The following is a 27,084-nucleotide window of genomic DNA, read 5'->3' on the forward strand; positions in this document are numbered from 1 at the left end:
TCATTTATACAGATTTATTGAATAGATAAAAAGTTCCATTTCATTAAACAGGCCATACTTTCATACTCCTAAAGAAGAACCCCGATCACACAAATTTTTATTTTTAAAAATGGTTTGTATCCCAGTCACCACTGCAATGTCCTCGTAGCCTGCGGTTACCGTCTGGTATCTAAGCGGCGGGAATCTCATGACTTTCAATTCGGTGAGCTGGAGAATGCCGTGACGCTGATAGTCCATGGGAGGCTTGATTAGATAGCGGTATGTTCTCACGTTCTCGTTCCTCATGGCTTGACCTCTGTGTGACGCTATTTACATCCAAAACATTTTTATATTGTCCAGTAACAGAAAAAAAACAGATATACCAAGTGTACCACTTGCGGCCCAATCGTGGAAGCAGAACGCGTGGTTGAGAGTGAAATTGCCACTACTGTTGGAAGACCTCAACCGCCTGATGAAGGCACAACTGGTGTCTGTAGAGTCTGATGTTCTGGTCCATTACACCGGCATTGGGAGGCTCAGCTTCTTTCCACGAAGCACTGCGGGTGGAGTAATATAGAGACATAAAACCGTTAGGTTAGGTAGGGCTGTCGTTCTTGAACTTCATTAACTTAAAGTGGTCCTTCAAGAGGTCTATAAAATATGAAAGTTCAGCCCCCCTCCCCGAAGAAACATTACTGTGGGCTACATTTGGGATGGACAGAGCCATTTTACTTGGAGAACTACCCCTAACTACAGAAACTCACATCTGTTAACTAGAGCTATACTAAGAATATGTGAGGAACTCCGATCTTTAGAACTTCAATTGGAAAACTGTGTTCTAGACCTACACGGGGTCCATTTGCATGCCAAAAGCCACAGCTGGCCGTACATCATTTGATATATGGCCAGACTGACCATTAGACAGATCCCTCTCTGATCGAATCTGAAAAGAGGAATATATTTCCTGGCCACACACTGTACAGAGATTTCCAATAGATTTCAGCGTGCAATCTATTGGAAATCGCCCTTGTACCGGGGCCCCCATGTGTAAAGTGTGTGTTCAGTGCTCTGCGTTTTAAACCTCTCTACCAATGCACCTCCTAGCCTACTCTGATGTCTGCCATCGGGACCGCGTGACTCAGCACTTTGTGACATCACACATGCGCAAGTGCCACATGGTCCCGCCATTCTCCGTGACGGCGGACACCATTGCAGTGTACGAATCGCGCCGGCAGAGAGGTGAGACTTTAAATTACAGAGCACGTGCGGGACACACTGGCCAAGGGTCCGCCAGTCATCGCAATATCGAATGCAGCTACCGCCACGCACCCGATGGAGCCTTTGCGACCGAGATTTTACAAGATTTCTCATAGATCCGTTCAACTGAATTCAGACACAAAAATCGATTGAAAGAACGATCATGTGGCTATTTTGCAATGCACATTCTCACTCGGTTCGACAAAATGATTGAATCGTAGGGTTGATTGGGCTGCAATATGAAGTGATGTATGGACACCCTAAGAGGATTTTGGGCACAGAGTGTTTACGCGAATGGACTCTGCCTACATGGCCAAAAATAAAGAATCTTTGGTTAATAGCTTTTATTTGAAAAAGGCCCCATTACGAAGCTCCCGGCACTCCTGAAAAGACCCAAACAAACGCTCCTATATGACCACTGGCGGAAACGGAAAGTGGCAAGCTGGTCAGCGGCCAATACAATTGGCCTTAAAGAGAACCAGAGATGAAGCAACCTCATGTATTTTACCTTATAAATCAGTGGGAACATGACAGTAAACACCTAATCTGCTCTTTGTTACATTGTTCTCTGTTTAATTTGCCTGTTATCACCTCTAAGATAAGAATCCCGACTAAGCAGTCGGTCTGGCTTTGCTACAGAATAATTATAGCTGAGACTGTGTTCTTTGCTGTCTTCAAGTCCAAGCCTGCCCCCTGCTGGCTTTGCTCAGGAATCATTATAGCTGAGTCATTATAGCAAAGCCAGACTCAATGCTCAGTCCGGGATTCTTATCTCAGCTAGATAACAGACACTTTTAGCAGTGAGGATGGAACAGAGAGCATGGTAAATGTTTTCTCTAATGTTCCCACTGATTTCTATGGTAAAATACACAAGGGTGCTTCGTCTCTGGTTCACTTTAAGTAAACCTGGAGCATTTCTGAAATAAAAAAACCCAGATACTTACCTAAAAAAAGGCTCTGTGTCCTATAAAGCTTTCCCTCTCCTCTACCGGTCCCCACGTTGTCATTCCCATTAGCAGTCTCTGGCCGATGCCAGAGTCTTCGGCAGTCTTCGAGAACTCCCGAAGATGGGCGTCTCCATAGTGTGCAACCATAAGCGCTCTCTCTCGCGGAGTACAGAGCTGCCCATATTTGGGAGCACTCGGACTCCCAAAGGCTTCTGAGGCCTCATGCGGCGGGAGATTTGAACGGGGTAGACTTCGTTGGAATGAGGGGACCAGGAGAGGAACGGGAAGTATCTATAGGACCCAGAGGTTTGCTTTAATATAAAAAATGGAAGCAAGTATTTTTCCATTTTCTCTCTTTTTTGTCCCACTTTATAAGGGGCTTCCTTTTGCGTCTTCTGGCGACTGGCCTCACCTTTAGTAATGTAGAGGTAGAAAAAGTCGAAGTAGAAGATGGTCTGCACGACTCCAGAAACGACAGCAATCTGGTCATAGAAGTTCTCGGTGTGGTATCGCCAGATCCAGTTGGCCAAGTAGAGCACACGATACAACCCCAAGAAGAAGAGGTAGTGATTGGTGATGGTTTCTGCTTCTCCCGTCTTGCTGATCATAAAAAGCTGCGGCAGAATGGCCACCGACTCCAGATAAATAGAGAACGTCCAGAGGATCTAGGAGGGAAATCGGTCAGAATGGGTCAAGACCACAAGGCAGCATGAAATTTACTTACCAGTTTACTCTAAAGCCTTTTTTACACTATATGCTTTAACTTTCCATAGCAGTGTATTGTGGAAAAGCTTTCAGTTAAAATAATGTAAACTGAGCCATAGAAGAACATGGATATTACCTTGCACATCAGTTATCCTTTCAGTTATAACTGACAACAACTGATATAGGTGGAAAAGGGCCCTAACCCACTTTATGATGATGTGATGGGCTCCACTGATTTGTTAAAGGGCACTGAACTTAGAGGGATATGGAGGCTGTCATATTTATTTCCTTTTAAACAATAGCATTTGGCTGGCATCCCACTGATCTCTTTGGCATCAGTAGAATCTGAATAACTCACCTAAAACAAAAGCATGCAGCTAATCCAGCCACACTTCAGTCAGAAATGTGATCTGTGAAAGAATGGTCAGTAAAGCTAAGGTCGTATCTAAGTCAGTCTGGCAGTCTCATTGAAATACATTCATTGAGTAATGAAAGTCGCATTAATATACAATGGCTGCTTAGTGTGACGCTGCACTAATCCTCAGGCTGAGTAACAAGACAAACAACAGACAGACGGAATGCTTTGCCAATCTAGTCGCTGCCCCAGCAACGGCTAACATTCACACTGACATAGACAAGACAAACAGGTAGGAGCGTAACTAATGGCAACCGCTGCTTCAGTTACGTCCTCAGGAACAAGGCAAGGAGGATAACTACCAGTCACCAGCGTGGTGAAGGCAGTCTCCAATTAGCAGGATAGTGGACTTCACTGACCCGCCGCGGGTGCAGCAAACATCCAGCAGGCATGGACATACAAAGCAAGGCAATACACAATATTTTCACAGCATGGACCCAGCAACAACTCAGGGAGCTGTACGCTATGTCGGGCGGAGTTTGAAATGGGAGGCAGACTTATGTGGACATCAGCCAATTGATGCAGGCATGCAAATTCCCACACAGCTGAATGGTAATTACTCAATCCTGAGCTAGCTTGATTACAAGCTGCTAGCTGACTGTGAAAAAAAGACTCATAACAAATACATGCAATATTATGCAACAACATACATGTAGGAAATCCAGGGCTATCTGCCTGCCTGCAGTTCAACTGCAGCAAGCAATAGGAGGATTCATGACAGCATCCTGAGCTGCTCTGAACTGCAGAGTGATTGCAAATGACAATGAGACTTATTGCGAATGCGCAACCGAATGCAAGCAGATAAGTCAGAACTGCCCGGTTGCAGTTCCACTGCAACCAACAGAACATGCTACAGGAGAGATCCTGACAACTTCATAGCAATCAGTAACTGATACTCCCTTTCCCATGAGAGATCTTTACCTTATCTCTAAGGGCCCGTCTCCACTATCGCGAGTCTGCATGTGTTTTCTGCATGCAGATTCGCATAACCAATACAAGTGGATGGGCCTGTTTCCACTTGTCAGAAATCCTGAGCGTTTTTCTGTGCAGAAAAAGTCTGCATGGCAGAGCCCTCAGAATTCGCATACCGCTATGCAATTCGCATACAATGTATTTAATAGGAAATTCGCATTCGGTTTTGGTATGCAATTTTTCATGCAAATTCGCATAAATTTTGCATAGAAACGATGGAAAAGCACACAGGCACTGCTATGGTTAAATTCGCATACATAGTCATCCATGCGAAATCGCATGCAAATTTGCATGAAAATTTGCATATATCTGCATGCAAATTTTTTTCCTCGGCGATTCCCACCACACAAGTGGAAACAGGCCCTAATACATCATCAGAGGGTTCTGTCTGTCAGATATTGTGGTGAACATTATATAGATATGTTATGGCCAGAACCGGAGTCTGGCCAATGGCCACTTCAGGTTCTAGATGGGCAAAACTACACACGCCTTCCACCCCCCACCCCCACGGAGTTGTTTGTCGCAGCAGGGAAGCAATGTCTGCAGTGTTCCCGCTCTGCTTCTCTGCCGCGACGAACGACTCTGGGGGAATGCGGGTGTCCCGGGCTGCCAGAGATGAATAGGAGGGGGGCAGGAGGAGGAGCTGGCTTCATTTCTCCCATTGAGAGTATAAGGCAGCCGTCGGGAATCCGGAAATCTTAATTCATTTCTCACATTGGAAGCAATGTAACGGCCACTTTTAGTTTTGCCCAGCCAGAACCCGGCCAGACTTCTGGCCGTAACATATACACAATTATTCGTGGATGGATGCATTAAAAAGGGAAATGGGGCACTAGAAAAGTAAAAAACATTTCTGTAAGACTTGGTGGGGGACTAGCAACAACCAGGCCTCTAGTCTCCCGTCCTGGTCCTCGGCACCTGCCTAAGTTGTCCTGTGGATCATTCGACTTTGACTTACACATTCTATAATTTTGTCCCAATCATCCCCCCCCCAACCTCTTTGTTCTTTCTTTTGGTGACTTGACTGTTCTTGTTATGGTTTTTATAGCTCTATTTGGTACATTGCCGGGGAGAGGGAAGCTTGTTACCTCCCCTCCCATATTCCTGCTCCTCACTGATTGGCTGGGGGCAGTTCAGTGTGACAGGAGGGGAAATACACCTCACCTCTTTGCAGAAACTGCTGAAATAAGATCTATGCTGTGCTCACATGTGTTTACAAAGCAAGATAGATATGTTTCTAGGAGAAAAAAAAAAAAAAAAAAAAAAAGAGTAAGGGAGGAAATGACTTTGGATACGTTATAATATTATTCTGATTCCTTTTTTTAATCCCCGTTTTTTTTTTATTTAGCCAATATGTATTTTCTATATCTATTGTATTTGAGATTCTCCAGTCCTCTCTCAGCCTTGCTTTTATACACTATTTCTGTTTTGTTTTGACACTTTGTCCTAAGAATGCAAATCAAATTGCTACAATATTTATAATGTTATCACTCAAAAGACATCACAGGTGAATATTTTGAGTAGCTGTCATTTCTGTGCGAGTTGTATTTGTGCTGCGGAGAGAGGCGTGCTTCTTACCGCTCTCTGCTACATGCTATATCCCATGTAATCATTTTGTCAGTTTTTCGTTGATGGCAGAGACGTTCAATCAAAAGCTTATGAATCATTCAGTTCTGAATGCAATGCATGTGCAGCTTGAAATGTGGCCAATCAAAAATCGCAAGGAAGTGTTTAGATTGGCCCAATTTACGGCTGCAAAAAAATTCCATTAAAGCTGGATTGTCAGCCATAAAATCAAATTCCATGTACCCACTGCTTTGTGTTTATTATGTAGTCTACAACCTGAGCCTGCATGGCAAGCATTCCAATACAATCATAAATGTTTCTGCTGTAATGAATCTTATCTCAGGCAGACTGGCTCTATTTGGTACATTGCCGGGGAGAGGGATGCTTGTTATCTCCCCTCCCACATTCCTGCTCCTCACTGATTGGCTGGGGGCAGCACAGTGTGACAGGAGGGGAACTACACCTCACCCCTCTGCAAAAGCTGCTGAAATAAGATATATGCTGTGCTCACATGTGTTTACAAAGCAAGCTAGATATGACGGTGCAGTTTCTAGGAGGAAAAAAAAAAAGAGAGTAAGGAAGGAAATGACATCAAGATTGGCTTCAGTCAAAGGCAGTAAAGAATTAAAATGCCGGAAACACTTTTCTCTTTACTATATACAATTTACTAAAATCAGAAGGTGGACTGTACAATACATATGTTAGTAGAACACGTAGTTATCTATTTAAAGAGACACTGAGGGTAAAAAATTGATAATGATTTGTATGTTAAGTACAGCTAAGAAATAAAACATTAGTAGCAGAGATATGAGTCTAATATTGTTTCCAGTACAGGAAGAGTTAATAAACTCCATTTGTTATCTATGCAAAAGAGCCATTGAGCTCCATGACTTTCAAAGTCCCAGAGAGCTCTGTCTTCTGAAGCTTGTCCTCTCAGCTGTCAGTAACTGTATTGTTTTTTTCTCTCTCCAGAAGATAGTTCAAAAGTTCACTAGCCTGTAAAATCATTTAGAGTGCTGAGTAGTGTGTAAACTGCAAATATTAGAGAATGATGCAATGTTATAAAAAAAAACACTATATAACTGAAAATAAACATGTGAGAATATTTTCTTTGCTACTAATGTTCTAGTAATTATCCGTACTAAACAACCAATTCATTATATCATCATTTTTTTTCGCTTCAGTGTCTCTTTAAATATGTGTTTTTTCCCCTGGGATAGTATGGCTGTCCGTGCTGCTTTCAATGCGAATTCGATGCGGAAACATTTGCATTTCATTGACCTTCCCTGGTTGGTAGTGAAGCTGGGAATGGCGCAGGCGGTCTCTCACCTCCAGAGGCGTGAACTCATAGTTCTCCAGGAACGACAGGCCAATCACGGGCAACAACAGGAATTCCAGGCGAAAGGTATCGTTTTCACTATCGTAAGTCTTGCGGAAGCTCATATAGATGAGATATATTGTGATGTATGCGCAGATGAGGAATACAACCTGAAAAAGAACCATCTCTGCATTACTACGGTATCATTAGAATTATATTAACCACATTGACAACACAAATCTATGAAAACGTGCAGCCATTGCAACCAATTTAAAACCTCTGCTCTGCAAATGACCACCTTCTTTTCTCTGCTACAATTCACTCCTCCCATTCAGTATACAGGATTTCTCACAGGCCTCCCACCTCCTCTGGAATTCCCTTCCTAAACACATCCGTCACTCTCCAAACCTCGTTTGCCTTCAAGCGCACCAGCAAAATGTGAGTACGTGTTGGACGCTGTTGCATCAGTTGGGCGCCGGGTGGTGCCACTAACAGCAAAATATCTGTAGAGTGGCTGGAAAGTGTAATGGTTAAGGGCTCTGCCTCTGACACAGGAGACCTGGGTTCAAATCTCGGCTCTGCCTGTTCAGTAAGCCAGCACCTATTCAGCAGGAGACCTTAGGCAAGTCTCCCTAACACTGCTACTGCCTATAGAGCGCGTCCTAGTGGCTGCAGCTCTGGCGCTTTGAGTCCGCCAGGAGAAAAGCGCTATATAAGTGTTTGTCTTTTGGTAATGGCCTCCCTCTAGCCCATATACGGTTCCCTGGTGTCTAGTGGTCCTCCTTCCTCCCCTATACAGTTCCCTAGTGTTTAGTGCCTTCCCCCTACCTCCCCCATATTGCTTCCATGGTGTTCTAGGGCAGTGATGGCTAACCGTGGCACTCCAGCTGTGACAAAACTACAAATCCCATCATGCCTTTGCCTCCCCGAGTTATGCTGTCAGGTTATTGCAATGCCTCATAGGACTTGTAGTTCCACCACAGCTGGAGTGCCAAGGTTAGCCATCACTCAGTATAGCTTCTCTGGTGGTCTAGAGTGGGCCAAACATAATGCATAGAGGGGAAGCCACTTGAGGGCCAAATTTAATGGCTCAGAGGGCTAAATTTGGCCCATGGGCCGGAGTTTGACATGTATGGTCTATTGGTCTACTGGCCGCCAAAATGGCTAGATGCATGGCTACCTTTAAACTTGTTGCACCTGCATATCACATCAGCCCGGCTGGTAACGATATGACTGATAACACTGATTTGGCCTTGCCAAAATTCCCCGCAGTGAAGATGACTGCTTTGTGCGTTTCACTCTATAGATCCGCTCTGCTAAATCCGTTAAAGGGACTCCGAGCAGTGCAGAAACTATGGAAAGATGCATATCATTTTAAAGCTCTCTTTCTCCTCTTTCCAATGATATATAAACCACCACCCTACGTCTTTTAGTTTTCGCTATTTTCACGATTGAAATTGCCGCGGCCGCGATTTCGATCGCGAAAATAGAGAAAACTAAAAGGCGTACGGCAACGATTTAGGTGTCGTCAGAAAGAGGAGAAAGAGAGCTTTAGAATGATATCCATCAAGCCATAGTTATATTGTATTACACAGGACGACACTTTCCCCAGTGTCAGCGGCTCCATTCTGCTGAATGCAGCTGCTGACTTTGACAAAAAGTCGCCCTGTGTAATACAATATAACTATGGAAAGATGGATATCATTTTAAAGCTCTCTTTCTCCTCTTTCTGACGACACCTAAATCGTTGCCCTACGCCTTTTAGTTTTCTCTATTTTCGCGATCGAAATCGCGGCCGCGGCAATTTCAATCGCGAAAATAGCGAAAACTAAAAGGCGTAGGGTGGCGGTTTATATATCATTGGAAAGAGGAGAAAGAGAGCTTTAAAATGATGTGCATCGTTCCATAGTTTCTGCACTGCTCGGAGTCCCTTTAAAAAGCAGTGAGAGCGATCTCCAGGAGTTTTAGTTACTATTTACTTACTACTGCATGACACGTCGCCAGGGAAACAGATATCGTGGCGAACAACCAAACTGATCTGAAAACACAATAATGAGGTTTCTATTTGGGATTTGCAAAGCACCTGAAAGTCTGATAAAGGCCTTGCTCACATTATAAATGGCCAGCGCTATCGCAAGCGCTGAGCGATTTATAGAGTGATTTTTAGGCCTGGAACCCACTACAAATCGCAAATCGCTAGTACAATCATAAGCGTTTTTAATAAGCGATTTGTAAGCGACTTAATAAGCATTTTGCGGCGCTTTTGGGATCGATTTTAGTGTAAGCTTTTTGCCAGCGATTGTGTAGCGATTTGCGATTTTAATTCTAATTGGTCCTTTCAATGTATCATAATTTTATTTACAGTTTGCAATAGCACACAAATCGCTATGTGTAGCGATTCGTGAGTGATTTGCCAGCACTTCAGTACATTACATTGAAGCGCAAACGCTCTCAAAATGCTGCATGTCTTGCGATGGAGATTTTGCTAATCGCAATCGCTACTGTGGAATTTGTTACATTGATTTACATTGGCAGAGCGTTTAGGGAAAGCGCTAGCGATTCAAACAGCTCCCCAAATGCTCACAAAATCACTCTAGTGGGTTCCAGGCTTTAAAGAGTTTTTCCAAACGCTTTCTGGGTAATTTTCACTTAGAAAAGAGCTTTTCTAAGCGCTTTTGAGCAGCAGTGATTTTTTTTCACTTCCTGACGTCAGTCAGGAAGTGAACTCTTTGACCCGGAAATGAATAAATACAATGTATTTATTCATGAAAGCGCTCTGGAAATCGCAATTCAAAGTGCTTTTTCAAGTGCTTTGCGATTTCCCTATACTTTCTATTGAATCGCAAACGCTCAGAAATGGTCCAGGAGCCGCATTTGTGATTGGATAGAAAGCTCATCGCTCATGTGAGAACACTCACATAAGCGACCATTGCACTAGCGCTTTTAAAGAGTAACTGTCAGGCTGCAAAAGCTAATTTAAACCTTTATTCTCCTGTGTTAAACGGTTTAGAAGGAAGCCAAAAAGGCAATACTGAATACTGATTAGCAAGGCTGTTATTCCCAAGCTCTTAAAAGTACGAGAGGCCGCATAACATACTGCAAAGCATTCTGGGGCTGCTTCTTCCCACCTTCGGTCCTCCCCTCGGCTGCTAGTGAGAAGTTACAGGCTCAAGTTACAGCAGCTTGTAATGCAGCCCAGCTCACAGCACTGAAAAATCATGGCATGTGTTCTGTTATACACTGCAGGAGTCCGCTATTGTTCCTAGCCACATGGCTAATTAATATTCACTGCACAGTAGTGTTAGACCAGGCATGGGCAAACTTGGCCCTCCAGCTGTTAAGGAACTACAAGTCCCACAATGCATTGCAGGAGTCTTACAGCCACAGTCATGACTCATAAAGGCAAATGCATTGTGGGACTTGTAGTTCAGTAACAGCTGGAGGGCCGAGTTTGCCCATGCCTGTGTTAGACATTAGGATCTTTTTTGTGAGTCGAATAATCAGGAAGCATGGAGGATATGACATGACAATTGGCTTCATAGGAGACAGACAAACATGGAACCTGCCATGAGCTGTCAGGAGCATCATTCTCTGCAAATACTGTATAAAAATTCTGTGAAATCCAAACGTGGACAGTGAAATGCATATGTAATGTAAGTAGAGCCAATATTTAGCTACTGATATATGTGTTTTTTTTCTCTGAGACCTTATACCTAACAGCTCCTCTTTAAAGGGGAACTGAAGAGAGAGGTATATGGAGGCTGCCATGTTTATTTCCTTTTAAGCAATATCAGTTGCCTGGCAGCCCTGCTGATCCTCTGCCTCTAATACTATTAGCCATAGACCCTGAACAAGCATGCAGCAGATCAGGTGTTTCAGACTTTAAAGTCAGATCTGACAAGACTAACTGCATGCTTGTTTCTGGTGTTATTCAGATACTACTGCAGAGAAATAGACCAGCAGGGCTGCCAGGCAACTGGTATTGATTTAAAGGAAATAAATATGGCAGCCTCCGTATACCTCTTACTTCAGTTCCCCTTTAAGGTGATTTTTTTTTCAATCGCCACCGCTAAAAAAAAAAGAGAGCAAAATCACTCTTCGTGTGAAGAAGCCCTTACACCTCATCGTCTGCTCCGAATTAATTGATTGCGTTTTATAATAAGCAGGACTGTAGCGGACCTGAACTCAGAACTTCCTCTCATCTCTAAAAGATAAGCTACAGCATAATAACCTTTAAACAAAAAACATTTTTTTGTTCCAGCAGATACAAATCCTGCAATAAACCTGCAGTGTGTCTACCTCCTGCTTTCATGGAAGCAGACAAAGGGTTAACAACCTGTGTTTACAAATTAGCTGTCTGCTGAGGACCGACACATTTCTGTGCTGACACAGCTGAGAGATCAAGTTACACTTGTTATTACTTACAGATGAGAAGGAATTAGACAGGCGGCTCTTCTCTCTAAAAACCCACACATCTGCCTGAACCAGCAGCGGCGGTGTCCCACATAGGCAAGGTCCAATGCTTTTCTGCTACCCCCCCCCCCCCCCCCCCCTCCTGCAGTCTTCATCCTCCCCCAGCCCCACTATGTAAAAGTACATTCATACTTTTTGTTATGTTAAAGTGAACCTAAATTGTAGAAAAAGTAAAAAATGAGTTTAACTTACCTGGGGCCTCTCCCAGCCCCCTGCACTGCCACAGAATGATCCTCCAGACCTTTGCAGCGACCCTAAGTCACTTGGATGCGTGGCTCAGGTCCGCGTGCGTCCTCGATCATGCTCCCGTGGATGGGAGCACTCTGCGCATGCGCAGTGCCCATAAAAACTCCACTGCTCGTGCTCAGAACACTCCCGTCAGCCGGAGCGTGATTGAGGACATGCACGACAGCCCGTCAACTTGCCCAGTCAGCCGGCCGGAAGAGGGTCGCTGCAGGGACTGGGGGATCACTTAGTGACAGCGCGGGCACAGGGCAGCTGCAGGGGGCTGGAAGAAGCCCCAGGTAAGTTACACTTTTTAGTTTAGGAGATTAAATAGGAGTAAATAGAAACCGTAACCAAGAATTGAACTTGATCCCAATCAGTAGCTGATACCCCCTTTCCCATGAGAAATCTTTTCTTTTTCTCAAACAGATCATCAGGGGGCTCTGTATGGCTGATATTGTGGTGGAACTCCTCCCACAGTGTGATGTCTTCCTGTGTGTGAACCTCGTTGCATTGTGGGAAATAGCTGTTTACAGCTGTTTCCAACTGCCAAAAGAGCAAGCAGCATCTCCTTCCACTGACATCACCTGCCAGCAGTAAAAATGTCAGTGTGGTAAACGTCAGCATGTAAATCAGGGAGAGGAAAGATTTTACAATGGGCCAACCCTGACTAAATCATTTATACATAATTATTGTAAAAATGAAGCACTTTTTTTTTTTGTTTCATTATTTTCACTGGAGTTCCTCTTTAAGTGTCTTATGGCTTATTGCGCGTCGTGGCTTACCTTCATGATGCTGTTGTAGAAGGATATGAACGTAGTGAACAGATCCAAGTACCGTGTGGTGAACACGAGGGCAAACAGTAGCTGACTCTTCCCAGATATCCCTGCAACACGGAATAATAAAGATTAGACTTCCCTACATCTGACCACGTTTTAAATATCACTAAAGTTTCCCCTCCCAAACAAGTCATAGACCACCATCACTGGCAGAATCCACGCAAATGTTGTGGGTACCATAAAAGTACATTTTTTGAGAATCTTATGGACGGTACAATTCGGGGCAACTTACCTAAAGCCCAGAACCAGACTGCTACATGCCCCTCCCTCAGGGCTGCTCTGTGGGTGGGGCTATGGCTAAAGTGTCACACCTGTGCTACCTGCCCCTCCCTCAGGGCTGCTCTGTGGGTGGGGCTATGGCTAAAGTGTGACACCTCTGCTACCTGCCCCTCCCTCAGGGCTGCTCTGTGGGTGGAGCTATGGCTAAAGTGTGACACCTCTGCTACATGCCCCTCCCTCAGGGCGGCTCTGTGGGTGGGGCTATGGCTAAAGTGTGACACCTCTGCTACATGCCCCTCCCTCAGGGCTGCTCTGTGGGTGGGGCTATGGCTAAAGTGTGACACCTCTGCTACATGCCCTTCCCTCAGGGCTGCTCTGTGGGTGGGGCTATGGCTAAAGTGTGACACCTCTGCTACATGCCCTTCCCTCAGGGCTGCTCTGTGGGTGGGGCTATGGCTAAAGTGTGACACCTCTACCTGCCCCTCCCTCAGGGCTGCTCTGTGGGTGGGGCTATGGCTAAAGTGTGACACCTCTGCTACATGCCCCTCCCTCAGGGCGGCTCTGTGGGTGGGGCTATGGCTAAAGTGTGACACCTCTGCTACATGCCCTTCCCTCAGGGCTGCTCTGTGGGTGGGGCTATGGCTAAAGTGTGACACCTCTGCTACATGCCCTTCCCTCAGGGCTGCTCTGTGGGTGGGGCTATGGCTAAAGTGTGACACCTGCTACATGCCCTTCCCTCAGGGCTGCTCTGTGGGTGGGGCTATGGCTAAAGTGTGACACCTGCTACATGCCCTTCCCTCAGGGCTGCTCTGTGGGTGGGGCTATGGCTAAAGTGTGACACCTCTGCTACATGCCCCTCCCTCAGGGCTGCTCTGTGGGTGGGGCTATGGCTAAAGTGTGACACCTCTGCTACATGCCCCTCCCTCAGGGCGGCTCTGTGGGTGGGGCTATGGCTAAAGTGTGACACCTGCTACATGCCCTTCCCTCAGGGCTGCTCTGTGGGTGGGGCTATGGCTAAAGTGTGACACCTCTGCTACATGCCCCTCCCTCAGGGCTGCTCTGTGGGCGGGGCTATGGCTAAAGTGTGACACCTCTACCTGCCCCTCCCTCAGGGCTGCTCTGTGGGTGGAGCTATGGCTAAAGTGTGACACCTCTGCTACATGCCCCTCCCTCAGGGCTGCTCTGTGGGTGGGGCTATGGCTAAAGTGTGACACCTCTGCTACATGCCCTTCCCTCAGGGCTGCTCTGTGGGTGGGGCTATGGCTAAAGTGTGACACCTCTACCTGCCCCTCCCTCAGGGCTGCTCTGTGGGTGGGGCTATGGCTAAAGTGTGACACCTCTACCTGCCCCTCCCTCAGGGCTGCTCTGTGGGTGGGGCTATGGCTAAAGTGTGACACCTCTACCTGCCCCTCCCTCAGGGCTGCTCTGTGGGTGGGGCTATGGCTAAAGTGTGACACCTCTACCTGCCCCTCCCTCAGGGCTGCCCTGTGGGTGGGGCTATGGCTAAAGTGTGACACCTCTACCTGCCCCTCCCTCAGGGCTGCTCTGTGGGTGGGGCTATGGCTAAAGTGTGACACCTCTGCTACATGCCCTTCCCTCAGGGCTGCTCTGTGGGTGGGGCTATGGCTAAAGTGTGACACCTCTGCTACATGCCCTTCCCTCAGGGCTGCTCTGTGGGTGGGGCTATGGCTAAAGTGTGACACCTCTGCTACATGCCCTTCCCTCAGGGCTGCTCTGTGGGTGGGGCTATGGCTAAAGTGTGACACCTGTGCTACCTGCCCCTCCCTCAGGGCTGCTCTGTGGGTGGGGCTATGGCTAAAGTGTGACACCTCTGCTACATGCCCCTCCCTCAGGGCTGCTCTGTGGGTGGGGCTATGGCTAAAGTGTGACACCTCTGTGCTGTTATGATGTATCAAATGTCTCCTAACAGCCCTTTGTAACAAGCGGGAGAATTATAGGTATCTTTGTATTCTTTGGTAGTAATGCTTCTAGTTACCCAGAGTGGCAGTTTTAACAAAAGGGTGAAAGGACTGGGAAACTGCAAGGTTTGTGCTTCCAGCAGGACATTTCACAAAGCTTACTTATAGTTCACCTTGAAGCGGACCTGAACTCAGAACATCCTCTCTGCTCTAAAAGATAAGCAGCAGCATAATAACCTTTAAAGAAAAACATCTCTGTTACAGGTGATACCCACCCTGCAATAAATCTGCAGTGTGCCTACTTCCTGCTTTCATGGAAGCAGATATAGGGTTAACATCCTGTGTTCACAAATTAGCTGCTCTGCTGAGGCAGCCAGCTGACACAGCTGAGAGGTCATAAACCAGTTGTGATTAATCACAGATGAGGGGGAATTAGACAGGCTGTCTTTAAACACCTACAGCGAGCATTTCTCTCTGTTTTCCTTCTGTTCCATGCAAGAGTTCAGGTCCACTCTAAGGAGCGCTAAATTGTGAGTTAAAGGACAACTGAAGCAAGAGGGATATGGTGGCTGCCATATTAATTTCCTTTTAAACAATACCAGTTGCCTTGGCTGTCCTGCTGATCCTCTGCCTCTAATACTTTCAGTCATAGCCCCTGAACAAGCATGCAGCAGATCAGGTGTTTCTGACATTATTATCAGATCTGACAAGGTTAGCTGCATGCTTGTTACTGGTGTTAGTCAGACACTACTGCAGCCAAATAGATCAGCAGGGCTGCCAGGAAACTGGTATTGCTTAACAGGAAATACATATGGCAGCCGCCATATTCTTCTCGCTTTAGGTTCCCTTTAATAAGTAAGATGAGATAATTAAACAGAAAAGCCCGTACTCTCCCCTGCTTCTATGTTGTTCTAATATTGATCATTTTCAGCATTCTTAATAGAATAATGATGGACACATTTTGTATTTTGACTACTTGCTGCTTTAATTATCCCGTCACAGTCCATAGCGGCGCGTTCAAAGACCTGTTCAGTGTATTGCGGAATACGGTGCAGACTGTAAGGCTCTGTCTGGCCTGTGGCAAGTTCTGATGTTACTGCTAACAATTCACCACTCCTGATAGTATTACATCTCAGCCTGGAGAAGCTTTAACATCCACCGACAAAGGCTACAATACTGTGTAACATCGCTGAGTCCTAAAATCAGAAACCAACTCAACCGGATAGCTCAAAATCTGAATCATGTAAAGGGGACCTGAAGGGAGAGGTATATGGAGGCTGCCATTTTGATTTCCTTTTAAGCAATACCAGTTGCCTGGCAGCCCTGCTGATCCTCTGCCTGTAATACTTTTAGCCATAGCCCCTGACCAAGCATGCAGCAGATCAGGGGTTTCTGACATTTTTGTCAGATCTGACTAGATTAGCTGTATGCTTGTTTCTGGTGCTATTCAGACACTGCTGCAGCCAAATAGATCAGCAGGGCTGCCAGGCAACTGGTATTGTTTAAAAGGAAATAAATATGGCAGCCTCCCTATACTTGTCTTTTAACCTTCTTGCTGGTTATCCTGAGCTCAGCTCGGGGTAAAGTGCGCAGGAGGATTTCTCAGGCCCCGCTGGGCCGATTTGCATAATTTTTTTTTATTGCACGCAGCTAGCACTTTGCTAGCTGCGTGCATATTACGATTGCCGCCGCTCGCCGGTGATTCGCCACGCCACCCCCCCCCCCCTCCAGACCCCTTGCGCAGCCTGGCCAATCAGTGCCATGGCGACCGGGGAAGCCCAGCAGGAAATCCCGTTCTGAACGGGATTTCCTGCTTACTCTGATCGCCGAAGGCAAATTGAATCAAATCGAATTCCGATCGTACATGTCGGATTGAATCGAATCAATGAATCGAATAAAAATTTGTACGGTGTAGATGGGGCTTAATTCTCCGTTCTAAGCACTTAATGAGCCAGTGTAATTTGAGCTCTCTGCCAAGTTCTGAACTAATATGTAAACACAGGAGGTTAACCCTTTCTGTGCTCCCAGGATACCAAAAAGTAACTACACTGCAGCATCTCTGTGGGAGCTCTATAAGTTGTAACAAGGAGATATTTTCCTTTATAGGTTATTATGTTGTTGCTTTTCTTTGAGAGCAGAGAGGAAGTTCTGAGTTCAGGTCCGCTTTAGTGAAATGGTGATAAATGTATGCTTATAATGTATAGTAAAGTCTCAGTTGTACTGTTTGCACTATATCCTTTGTTTGATTGCGCTAATCTTTTTGACGTGTACTTTTTGATGGCTTCACCTTATTCAAACACTCTGTAGTGACTTATCTGCTTGCTGACACGGCTGCAGTGATCTGCAGAGTGTGACGCACTTGGTGTTCTGACAGCTCTCTCTCACAAGCAGGATTACGCCTTTCACCATGTCCTGCTCCAGTAGCTCTTCTGTGTAGATTGGTCACACTAGGCTAACCTCCTCTCCCTGTGTGCAGCAATGACCCGGGACCTGCCGTCTTAGTAAATCAGTTTTCACTGTTTGCAATTAAACTGGAACTGTAGTAAAAATAACATCATGAAAAACAGGGGCTTAACAATAGACCCTGCAAGGGACGCAGGCGCAGGGGGGCCCAGAAACCACAGGGGGCCCCGCCCTGAGAGACTGACAACTAAGGGCACGGAGAGAAAAAAAAAACTTTTTGCTCTCTGCATAATTGTTCTAAAGACTGCATTTGCTTAGCCACTAATAACGAATCATACAAAGTTTTGTAGACAAAGTCACAGTCCCTATTCAGTGTTTAGCAGGGTCTTGTGTATAGCACTGTTCTACCCCCAGCCTTTCTACCCTCCCAGAGGCCTGGAACCCACTGGAGCGATTTTGTGAGCGTTTAGTGAGCGATTCAAACCGCTAGCGATTTCCCTGAACGCTCAGCTAATGTTAATGGATGGGCCAAATTCCACTGATGCGATTGCGTTTACCAAAACGCAGGACATGCTGCATTTTTAGCGTTTAGCGTTTCTGCAATGTAAAGTATATAAAAGCTGGCGTAATTGATCGTCAAAACCTACACAGAGCGATTTAGTTAGCGTTTTGCTTGTCTGTAACGCTACCCAGAAGGCCTTGTGCTTCCCAGTCTCCTACTTCCTGGTGACGTCTGCTGGATGGTCGGAAGTGCTACAGAGCTGCAAGCTCTGTACACAGAATACATCACTCCAAAAATACTGTGGGTTATGTGTGCTTCATACAGATACAAAGTTGTATTTGAGGTTGTTTTTCGCAAAAAAATAAAAGAAAAAAAGGTGCCAAACATTAAAAAAGCAAAAAGAAAATAAAAGTTAAGTAAACTACCACTATTGTTTCTGTGTGAGTACTTATTAGTATTATTATCATTATTAATTTATTGTTTGAAGTATGTGATGCTGCCACTCATACAGGTGTGTAGTCCCCTTTAAAAGCTCAAAATATCCAACACCGGCTAAATTTGTTAAAAAAAACAAAAACATTTGAAATAACCAATCATATTGCAAATCGCTAAACGCTAATCGCGAACGCTCACAAAACACTATGCACTTTTTGCAAAACGCTCACCAAAACGCCAGAAAACGCTGATGAAATCGCTAACAAACCACTCACAGAAAACGCTAGTAATTGCGATTAGCGATTGTGTTTTGTAGTGGGTTCCAGGCCTAAGTGTTGTGTACTGTAGTGATGCTTGAGGAGTCTGGGCATGGAGAACTTTCTATGCTCTGCACAATTGTTCTAATGACTGCATCTGCTCAGCCAATAATAAAGAATCATACAAAGTTTTGTAGACAAAGATTTGCAGACAGTCCCTATTCAGTGTGCAGCAGGCTCTTCTGTACAGCGCCCAGACAGTTCTGAGGCTGGGAGCACACTGTGCCTGTTCTCTGTATGCGTTTTCTGCACACAATGGGCTCGATTCACAAAGCGGTGCTAACCCAGTTAGAGACTTTAGGTGTGATAACCATTGCACCACGCTGGTAAAAAGCCAGTTTAGGCGTGATAAGTTTAGGCGTGATAAGTTTAGATCGCGCGCAAAGTCCCCACACGCAAAGCAGCGCCATTAACCACTTTCCCCACTGCTACAGTATATCTACGTCAGCTGTGGCACCCTCCAAGCCACAGCCACGTAGATATACTGACCTTCTTGCAGCCCTGCTGTGCACGGTCGGGTGCGCTGCAGAGCGCACCCTCCGGCACTGTCAGCTGCATTACTAATTGGTGGAAGGGAACATGTTCCCTTTTGGCCAATTAGTATACCCTCCTCCCATGAATGATCGCTGCAGTAGTGAACTGCAGCGATCCTTCATTTGTCCCTCTCGGCGCAGAAATAGTTAATAAAATGCACAAGCAAGCAGCCACACTCACCTACCTCGGTCCTGCGACGAGCCTGAAGCCTGATCCTCCGATCACCGCTCTGAAGTCAGCCGCATATTGCCGGAAACCCGGGTCCCGGCTTGATGACGTCATCAAGCCGGGACCCGGGTTACCGGCAATATGCGGCTGGCTGCAGAGCGGTGATCGGAGGATCAGGCTTCAGGATCGTCGCAGGACCGAGGTAGGTGAGTGTGGCTGCTTGCTTGTGCATTTTTATTAACTATTTCTGCACGGAGGGGGCTGCCTGGGGGGGGGGAAGGGGGGATCTGGCTATGGATTCTTGGGGGGAGGGGGGGAAATGCAATGGGGGGTATAAAAAGTTACTGGGGGACATATTATTAACAAAGGGGAGGGGGGTTACAAATTTTGCACATCTGGGCACCTGGGGGGGCCCATAATGTAATACTGGGGGCACATTTGGCTATAATGGGGGGCAGCACTAATCCTGGGGGTACATCTGGCTATAATGGGGTAATCCTGATCCCGGGGAAACATCTGGCTATAAAGAGGGGCACTATTCCTGGGGGTGCATCTGTCAATCTATTCTAGGGGTGGCAAACACAGGGGACTCATCTGGCTATGCTGGGGGGGGCTGATATTAGGGACACATCTGGCTGTATGGGGGGGGGGTTGATACTGGGGACACTTCTGGATATCTATACTGGGGCGACTTTAACTGGTGGCACCGTTTTTATGTCAATCGCAATTTTTATTTTTAAACAGAAATTGATCAAAATTGAGAAATAATGAATTTTTTTATTTTTCCCCCCTTTTTCCCATTAAAATGCATAGAGGGGAACATTTTATTTGGGACCAAATACCCCCCAATGAAAGCTTAGTTTGTCTTGAAAAAAACGATATATAGATCATTTAAGTGGCACGAGTACAGGTGAAGTTATTGGTGATTAAACAGGGACACCGCTAAAGCGTAAGAACTGCTCTGGTCAATAAGGGGAAAACAAGGTCTGGATGCGAAGTGGTTAAACTCTTTGCGAAGTGCACCAGACTTTGCTAGCGCAAAACTTTTGATCAGCTGTGCACTGCGGTGCTAACCCAGTTGGTGCTATAGTTATCACGCCTAAACTTATCACGCCTAAACTGAGTTTAGGCGTGATAAAGGGCTTTTAGCACCGCTTTGTGAATCAAGCCCAGTGTGTGTCTGCATGTGTGTAAACATGCACGTTTTATCACAGAAGCTAATGGAATTGATGCAAATGCGTGTAGTGCTACATGGTGAAAGCACATTCAAGCATGCACTAGCCAATAGAATAATGCTGAATACACACGTTGCGATTTCCCGCTCGATTCGCGGGATCGATTCAATTATTTCCAACATGTTCGATATGTGTTTCGATGGATACAGCCGTCGAATCGACGGCTGTATCCATCAAAACACGATCGAACATGTTGGAAATAATCAAATCGATCCCGCGAATCGTGCGGGAAATCGCAACGTGTGTATTCAGCATAACAGATATACCTGTGCAGAAAGGAAGGGGGGGGGGGGGGCATCCAAAGTTTTGCAGGGTGACCCAGTGATTTCTAGTTACTCCCCCTGATGAAATTTTTTTTTTAAAACAATATTCATTGATAGATTATTTAGTCAGTGATTGCCCATTGCAAAATCTTTCCTCTCCCCAATGTACATTCTGACATTTATCACAGGCTGCAAAATCTTTAGTCCTGTCAGGTGCAGCTCCATGGAATGTTTAGCCTGGTACACACCTTCAACTTTAATTGGCCAAAGATTTCCTGTTTTTATTTTTAACTTCTGAGATTTCCAACTATTAGCAACTGCCATTCAGGAAATGCTTTTGAAATCACAGAAAACTTCTGAGAATCCCCCATGAGGAGATGGACTAGTCCAAAACCTGTCGGTTCTGCCAGATTTAAAGGCTTTGTTCACATCTAAGGCTCATTTCCACTATAGCGAATCCGCATGCAGGCACCGCATGCGGATTCGCATAGGCAATACAAGTGGAGGGGATTGTTTCCACTTGTGCTTCGTGCGGGTGCGTTTTGGTGTGCGGGGGAAATCTGCACAGCAGAGCCGTCAGATTTCGAGTGCGGCAGGAATGCCGGCAAATCACCCATAATGCTTTTAATAGGGAAATCGCAGCGGCTTTGTCATGCGGTTTTCCCCGCTCTTGGTGCGCCTTTTGTGTCCTATGCGCTGCGGAGACCCCGTGATCGGAGCACTCCGCATCACGTGGTCCCGACAGCCAATCAGCGACCGCTCCAGGAAGTAAACACTGCAGTGCAGTGAATATTAAGTAGCCATGTGGCTGGCTACAATAGCGGACTCTCCCCGCCTCCTCTCCGGCCCCCAAAAATAAAAACAAACAACATTACTGAGCATGTGCATATAGTCTAACGCAGCTAAAACCGCGTAGAACGCATAGCATTCTGCACGTGTAGCATTACAATGTAACACAACGTGGGTACTGAGAACAGCCTATTGATTTTTCATTGCTGTGCGTTGGGGTGCGTTACAGGCTGCTCTAACCTGCGCCTGTAACGTCCCACTGTGAAAGCAGCCTAAAATCAGGAAAAAAATCATGCTGCCAGAAAGCCAGCAGCAGCTCCAGCACTCACTCACCTCCCTGGCCTCCAGCGCTGCAATTTTACCTCCATCCTCCAGGTGGCGCTGTAACTCTGTGGTGAGATCACTACTGCGATCGCTTGCGTTTTTAATTAGTGCTTTGCAAACTTTTTTTTATGAATGTTTCTGGCTATTTTGGGAGTGATTTTAAAAAGTGTAAGCTTTTTGCCAGCGATTGTGTAGTGATTTGTGATTTTAATTCTGAATGGTCCTTTCAATTTATTAAATTGCTATGTGTAGCGATTCATGAGAGATTTGCCAGCGCTTATATACTTTACAATGACGCTCCCAACATGCTGCAAGTCCTGTGGAATCTGTTACATTGATTTACATTGGCAAAGCGTTCAGGGAAATCACTAGCAATTTAAAGCGCCCCCTAAACGCTTACAAAAACGCTCTAGTGGGTTCCAGGCCTGAGAGGTTTTTCGGCTTCACCCTGCACCCAAATTTCCCAGCGCCGTTTTTGTATGTATGCCACGGGGCCCCCAGCAAAACTTTCAGGGGCCCACAATGTTGACACTGTTTCCCTAGCCGACCCCTGGTGCAAGGGTCATAAAACAAGTGTGGGCACCATCATCTTCACACCCATAACAAGTGTAGCCAGAAAAACACCTGATGCGATGTTAAAGTCGCAACGCAAATTACAACGCAATGCCCCGAATAAGTGGCAACGCAACTTAATGCCCCGTCACGGTCACATACAGTAGAGCATACAGGCAATGAAAAGTATGTTTCCAAGTCATTACTGAGCATGTGCAAACAGTCCAACGCAGCTAATAACGTGTATAACGCACTGCATGCAGCACTTTTACTTAAAGAGACTCTGTAACAACAAAAACCTCCCCTGGGGGGTACTCACCTCGGGTGGGGGAAGCCTCCGGATCCTAATGAGGCTTCCCACGCCGTCCTCTGTCCCACGGGGGTCTCGCCGCAGCCCTCCGAACAGCCGGCGACTGTGCCGACTGTCAGTTCAATATTTACCTTTGCTGGCTCCAGCGGGGGCGCTGTGGCGACTTTCGGCACGGAAACAGACGGAATTACCCAATCTCCGTCGGGTCCGCTCTACTGCGCAGGCGCCGGAAACTTGCGCCTGCGCAGTAGAGCAGACCCGACGGCGATCGGGTATTTCCGCCTACTTCGGCGCCGAGAGGCATCAGAGCGCCTGCGCAGGAGCCAGGAAGGTAAATATTGCGTCACGGCTGTACGGAGGGCTACAGCGAGACCCCCGAGGGACGCAGGACGGCGTGGGAAGCTTCATTAGGATCCTGAGGCTTCCCCCACCCGAGGTGAGTACCCCCCAGGGGCCGTTTTGTCGTTACAGTTCCTCTTTAAAGAGGAACACCAGTGAAAATAATGTAATAAAAAAAGTGCTTCATTTTTACAATAATGATGTATAAATGATTTAGTCAGTGTTTGCCCATTGTAAAATCTTTCCTCTCCCTGATTTACATTCTGACATTTATTACATGGTGACAATTTTACTGTTGGCAGGTGATGTAGTTGCTGAATGCTTTTTTGGCAGTTGGAAACAGCTGTAAACAGCAATTTCCCACAATGCAGTAAGGTTCACATACAGGAAACTGCCAAGAGTACGTACTTTTGTTGTTTCTTGGGGGGGGGGGGGGGAGGGGTTCACCACAATATCAGCCATACAGAGTCCCCTGATGGTCTGTTTGTGAAAAGGAATAGATTTCTCATGTAAAAGGGGGTATCAGCTACTGATTGGGACAAAGTTCAATTTTTGGTCGGAGTTTCTCTTTAACGTGCCCCTTTAGTGTGCACTGTGAACAGCCCATTGATTTTTCATTGCAGTGAGTTATTCTGCATTAAATAATGTTTTAACGTGCGACTTTAACGTGACACTGTGAAAGAGGCCTGGCATTTTAGAAGACAATCATCTATTTGACCATTAGGCCTTGTGCCCTCTACATGCATTTTATGTGTGTTTTCCCTGCATGGAAAGAAATGCATTAGATCTTACACCACATGAAACTCAATGGCCTGGTTCACCCCTGCTGTGTTTGTACACCTTGCAGCCTGTGTGCTTTTATCTCTCCTGGCAGACACTTATTTGTGCACACTTTATTTACTCTTGTAACTTGAGGAAATGAGCAGAAGTGTTACAATCTCCCCCAACAAACATTCCAGGCCCATTTGCAATTCACCTTTCCACCTGAGTTTTCTCCGACCTAGGAGATCATTTTTCAAAATCTTTTTAAAATTATTTTTCGGTTTTGTTTTAATTGAAAAAGTGCCACAAAGCAGGTGAAAAAGTACTATCCGAGACACTTTAACGAGAAAAACGTCCCCTGGGGGGTACTCTCCTCGGGAGGCAGAAGCCTCCGGATCCTAATGAGGCTTCCCCCGTCCTCCTCTGTCCCACGGGGGTCTCACTGCAGCCCTCCAAACAGCGGCCCAACAGACCTGACAGCCTGTTCAATATTTACCTTTCCAGGCTCCCGTGGGGGCGCTGTTGCGGCTCTTCTGACGGAGATAGGCGAAAATAGCCGATCTTCGTCGGGTCCGCTCTACTGCGCAGGAGACTTGCAGGAGACTTGCGCCTGCGCAATAAAGCGGCCCGATGGAGATCAGCTATTTCCGCCTATCTCCGCCAGAAGAGCGGATACTGCGCCTGCGCTGGAGCCATGCAGGTAAATATTTACGTCGCCGGCGCTCCGGGAGGCTTTTCGCCGCCACCGTGGGACACAGGAGGACAGGGAAGCCTCAATAGGATCCGGAGGCTTCCCCCACCCGAGGTGAGTACCCCCCAGGGGACGTTTTTTTCATTACAGATTTTCTTTAAGGCCAAGCTGCAGGGCAGATGAACTCAGCACACAAGTTATTCTCCCCCCCCCCCCCCCCCTTTTCTCCCCACCAACAGAGATCTCTGTTGGTGGGGTCTGATCGCTACATAGTTGTTTATTTTTTTTTCTTCAATAAATATTTATTTCAATTAATTTTGCTATTTTTTTTTTCCTGTCCTGCTCCCTCCCACCCCCCCCCCCCCCCCGCCCATCAGCGTGATCGGCTGTGATACGCTTCAGCCTATCACAGCCGATCACTCCCCAGCCTATGGAGGGGACAGCCGTGTCACACGGATGTCCCCAGTACAGCGCTGCTGCACATCACAGCGCTGTACAAAAAGTGATTAGTCAGCGGTTTCGCCGCCTAACAGTCTCCGCTCGGAGACTGAAGGCGGAGCTGAGCTCCGCCCCCTAAGCAGGAGATGCGTGCGCATCCTGCGCGCGATCTCCTGCTAGCCCCATAGAAGACTGTTCACGCCACGGCGTGGAGCGGTCCTGGGGCTGCCGCACTGCTCACACCAATTGGCGTGGAGCAGTCGGCAAGTAGTTAAGGTCCATACACACATCCAATTTCACCACTTCCATATAGTATGAAAGTACACCTATACAGCCTGGTCATCGTATTCAAAAGCTGTTGGCCCCCACGCTACATGCCAGCGGTAAAATTGGCCAGTAACTTTGAGCTGAAAGGCAACTGCTGTGCAGGGCTGTGGAGTCTGAGCTCGAGTCGGAGCAATTTTGGGTACCTGGAGTTGGAGTCGGTTTCATAAACTGAGGAGTCGGAGTTGGATGATTATTGTACCGATTCCTCAGCCCTGTTCCTGTGGTATCCCAGCAACAATCACCGTGTTCCCAGCAACAATCACTGCAGCAATTGGGGCGATTAAAGTACATCCAATGGTGCACGGTGGTGCAGTGGTTTGCACTCTCCCTGGTGCCCGGTTCAAATGCCAGCCAGGGCACTATCTGCACAGATTTTGTATGTTCTCACCGAGTCTTTGTGGGTTTCTCCCAGGCACCCTGTTTTCCTCCCATATCCCAAATACATAGATAAGTGTAACACAAAAACCGAGTACTGCATTTGTGATTTTTTTTTTTTGCATGCGCTTTCGAATGCGTACACTGCACATGAAGCCAGCACAAACGTGTACATGGAACCTGTTTTCCTGAGTGCAGAACTTTTACCTGGCTGGCCTGTCACAGCTAAGACCACCCTCCCCTCCCCCACATCTATTTCTAGTATTTTAGGAACATGGCAAAAAAAAGTTAACAATAACAACACTTTAATAGGGCCCTTTTCCACTAACAATCCTGATCGCAATCACACTGCATTGCGGTTGTGCAAGCTGATTTTTACACTAGCCGTGATTGCATCGCGTAGGAACAGAGCACGATCGCAGTGAGAATAACGCAAGACAGCGATTACGTGCATGGAAAAAATGGCGAGCACTAGCACTTTCTGAAGCGGATCGCAGCTAGCGGAAAAGGACGCTAGTGCTGGGTACACATGGTACGATTTACAGTGCGATTTTCCGACCTGATCGTTTTTTCCGCTCGATACTGCACTCGATTCACTTATCTTCGCTCGTTTTTATCTTCCCTTCACTTCTGTGAGAATTTGAGCGCAAAATCGATCGGGAGTAATATCGGACATCGATCGGATGCATCTGTCGCATGGAAAATAGTACTGTGTGTACCCAGTATAAGGGCGGCTGCCAGTGGCTCATTTTAGCACAGCCAAGCGATTTTGTTACCGCACAGAAAATCGCTTGACGTTGTTTATCGTTGCATCGCGTTTAGAGCCCCGGGGAGATAGAATGTAACTGCGAACGCCGCCGTCTCCAGAAGCTGCAAGAAAACTCAATCGACCGTGGCATTTGACCAATTGACGCAAATGACATGGCACGACCGCTCCCATTCATCTTGATTAGGAGTATACGCCACGGATAAACGTCAGCAGTCGTCCGTCCCAACCGACCTTACAAGACCCCTCCAGATGCCACAGCCTTACCTGCACAGGACTTGGTCTTCCACATCTTCATCAGCAGAATGATCATCGCTAATAAATGGGAGAGATCCCCTAAAATCCTAAAAATATTCATTTTCCTTTGTGCAAAAGTTAACAAAAAGTTTTCAAAAAGAGGAAAATAATAAAAAAAAAACCCTACAGGCTAAAACAAAGTCCCTACAAGTCAAAACAAACTCCAGCAACTTTCCTATGCAACGTCCACAGACTTGCAGAAGTTTGTCAGTCCATTAAAAAAAAAAAAAAAAAGTTCTCCCAATAAACACGCCGCTGAGTTTATGGAGCAGGAAAACTTTTGTGCGAGTTTGGCCGCTGCGGGGTGCGCTGGGGTGACGGGGTGTTGAGGGGTGAGAGCGCTCGCGCTGGGGGACAGGGTGCTGGGCTGAGGGGGGAGAGCGCTCGCGCTGGGTGACGTGGCTGCTGCTTGCATGGACACAG

The 27,084-nt window shown here is 46.5% G+C and overlaps 1 protein-coding gene across 1 annotated transcript; it reads right to left on the reverse strand.

Annotated features, from left to right (window-relative positions):
- Positions 1-27,084, reverse strand: KDELR3 (KDEL endoplasmic reticulum protein retention receptor 3). Its single transcript, XM_068251422.1, has 5 exons — positions 26,632-27,084; positions 12,643-12,743; positions 7,171-7,329; positions 2,596-2,848; positions 1-536 (listed from the first exon to the last, which is right to left on the reverse strand). The coding sequence occupies exons 1-5, from the start codon at positions 26,720-26,722 to the stop codon at positions 496-498; spliced, it is 645 nt and encodes a 214-aa protein (XP_068107523.1). The 5' UTR covers positions 26,723-27,084; the 3' UTR covers positions 1-495.

Source organism: Hyperolius riggenbachi, chromosome 9 (genome assembly GCF_040937935.1).
Source record: "Hyperolius riggenbachi isolate aHypRig1 chromosome 9, aHypRig1.pri, whole genome shotgun sequence".
NCBI classification, from domain to species: domain Eukaryota; kingdom Metazoa; phylum Chordata; class Amphibia; order Anura; family Hyperoliidae; genus Hyperolius; species Hyperolius riggenbachi.

Bases quoted from the DNA above. Each gene is read 5' to 3' on its own strand.
- KDELR3 (XM_068251422.1), bottom strand. From the start codon at position 26,722: ATGAATATTTTTAGGATTTTAGGGGATCTCTCCCATTTATTAGCGATG. The intron at 7,330-12,642 runs GTAAGCCACGAC...GTTCTTTTTCAG, and splicing joins TCTACAACAGCATCATGAAG to GTTGTATTCCTCATCTGCGC. The intron at 2,849-7,170 runs GTGAGAGACCGC...TTTCCCTCCTAG, and splicing joins ATGAGTTCACGCCTCTGGAG to ATCCTCTGGACGTTCTCTAT.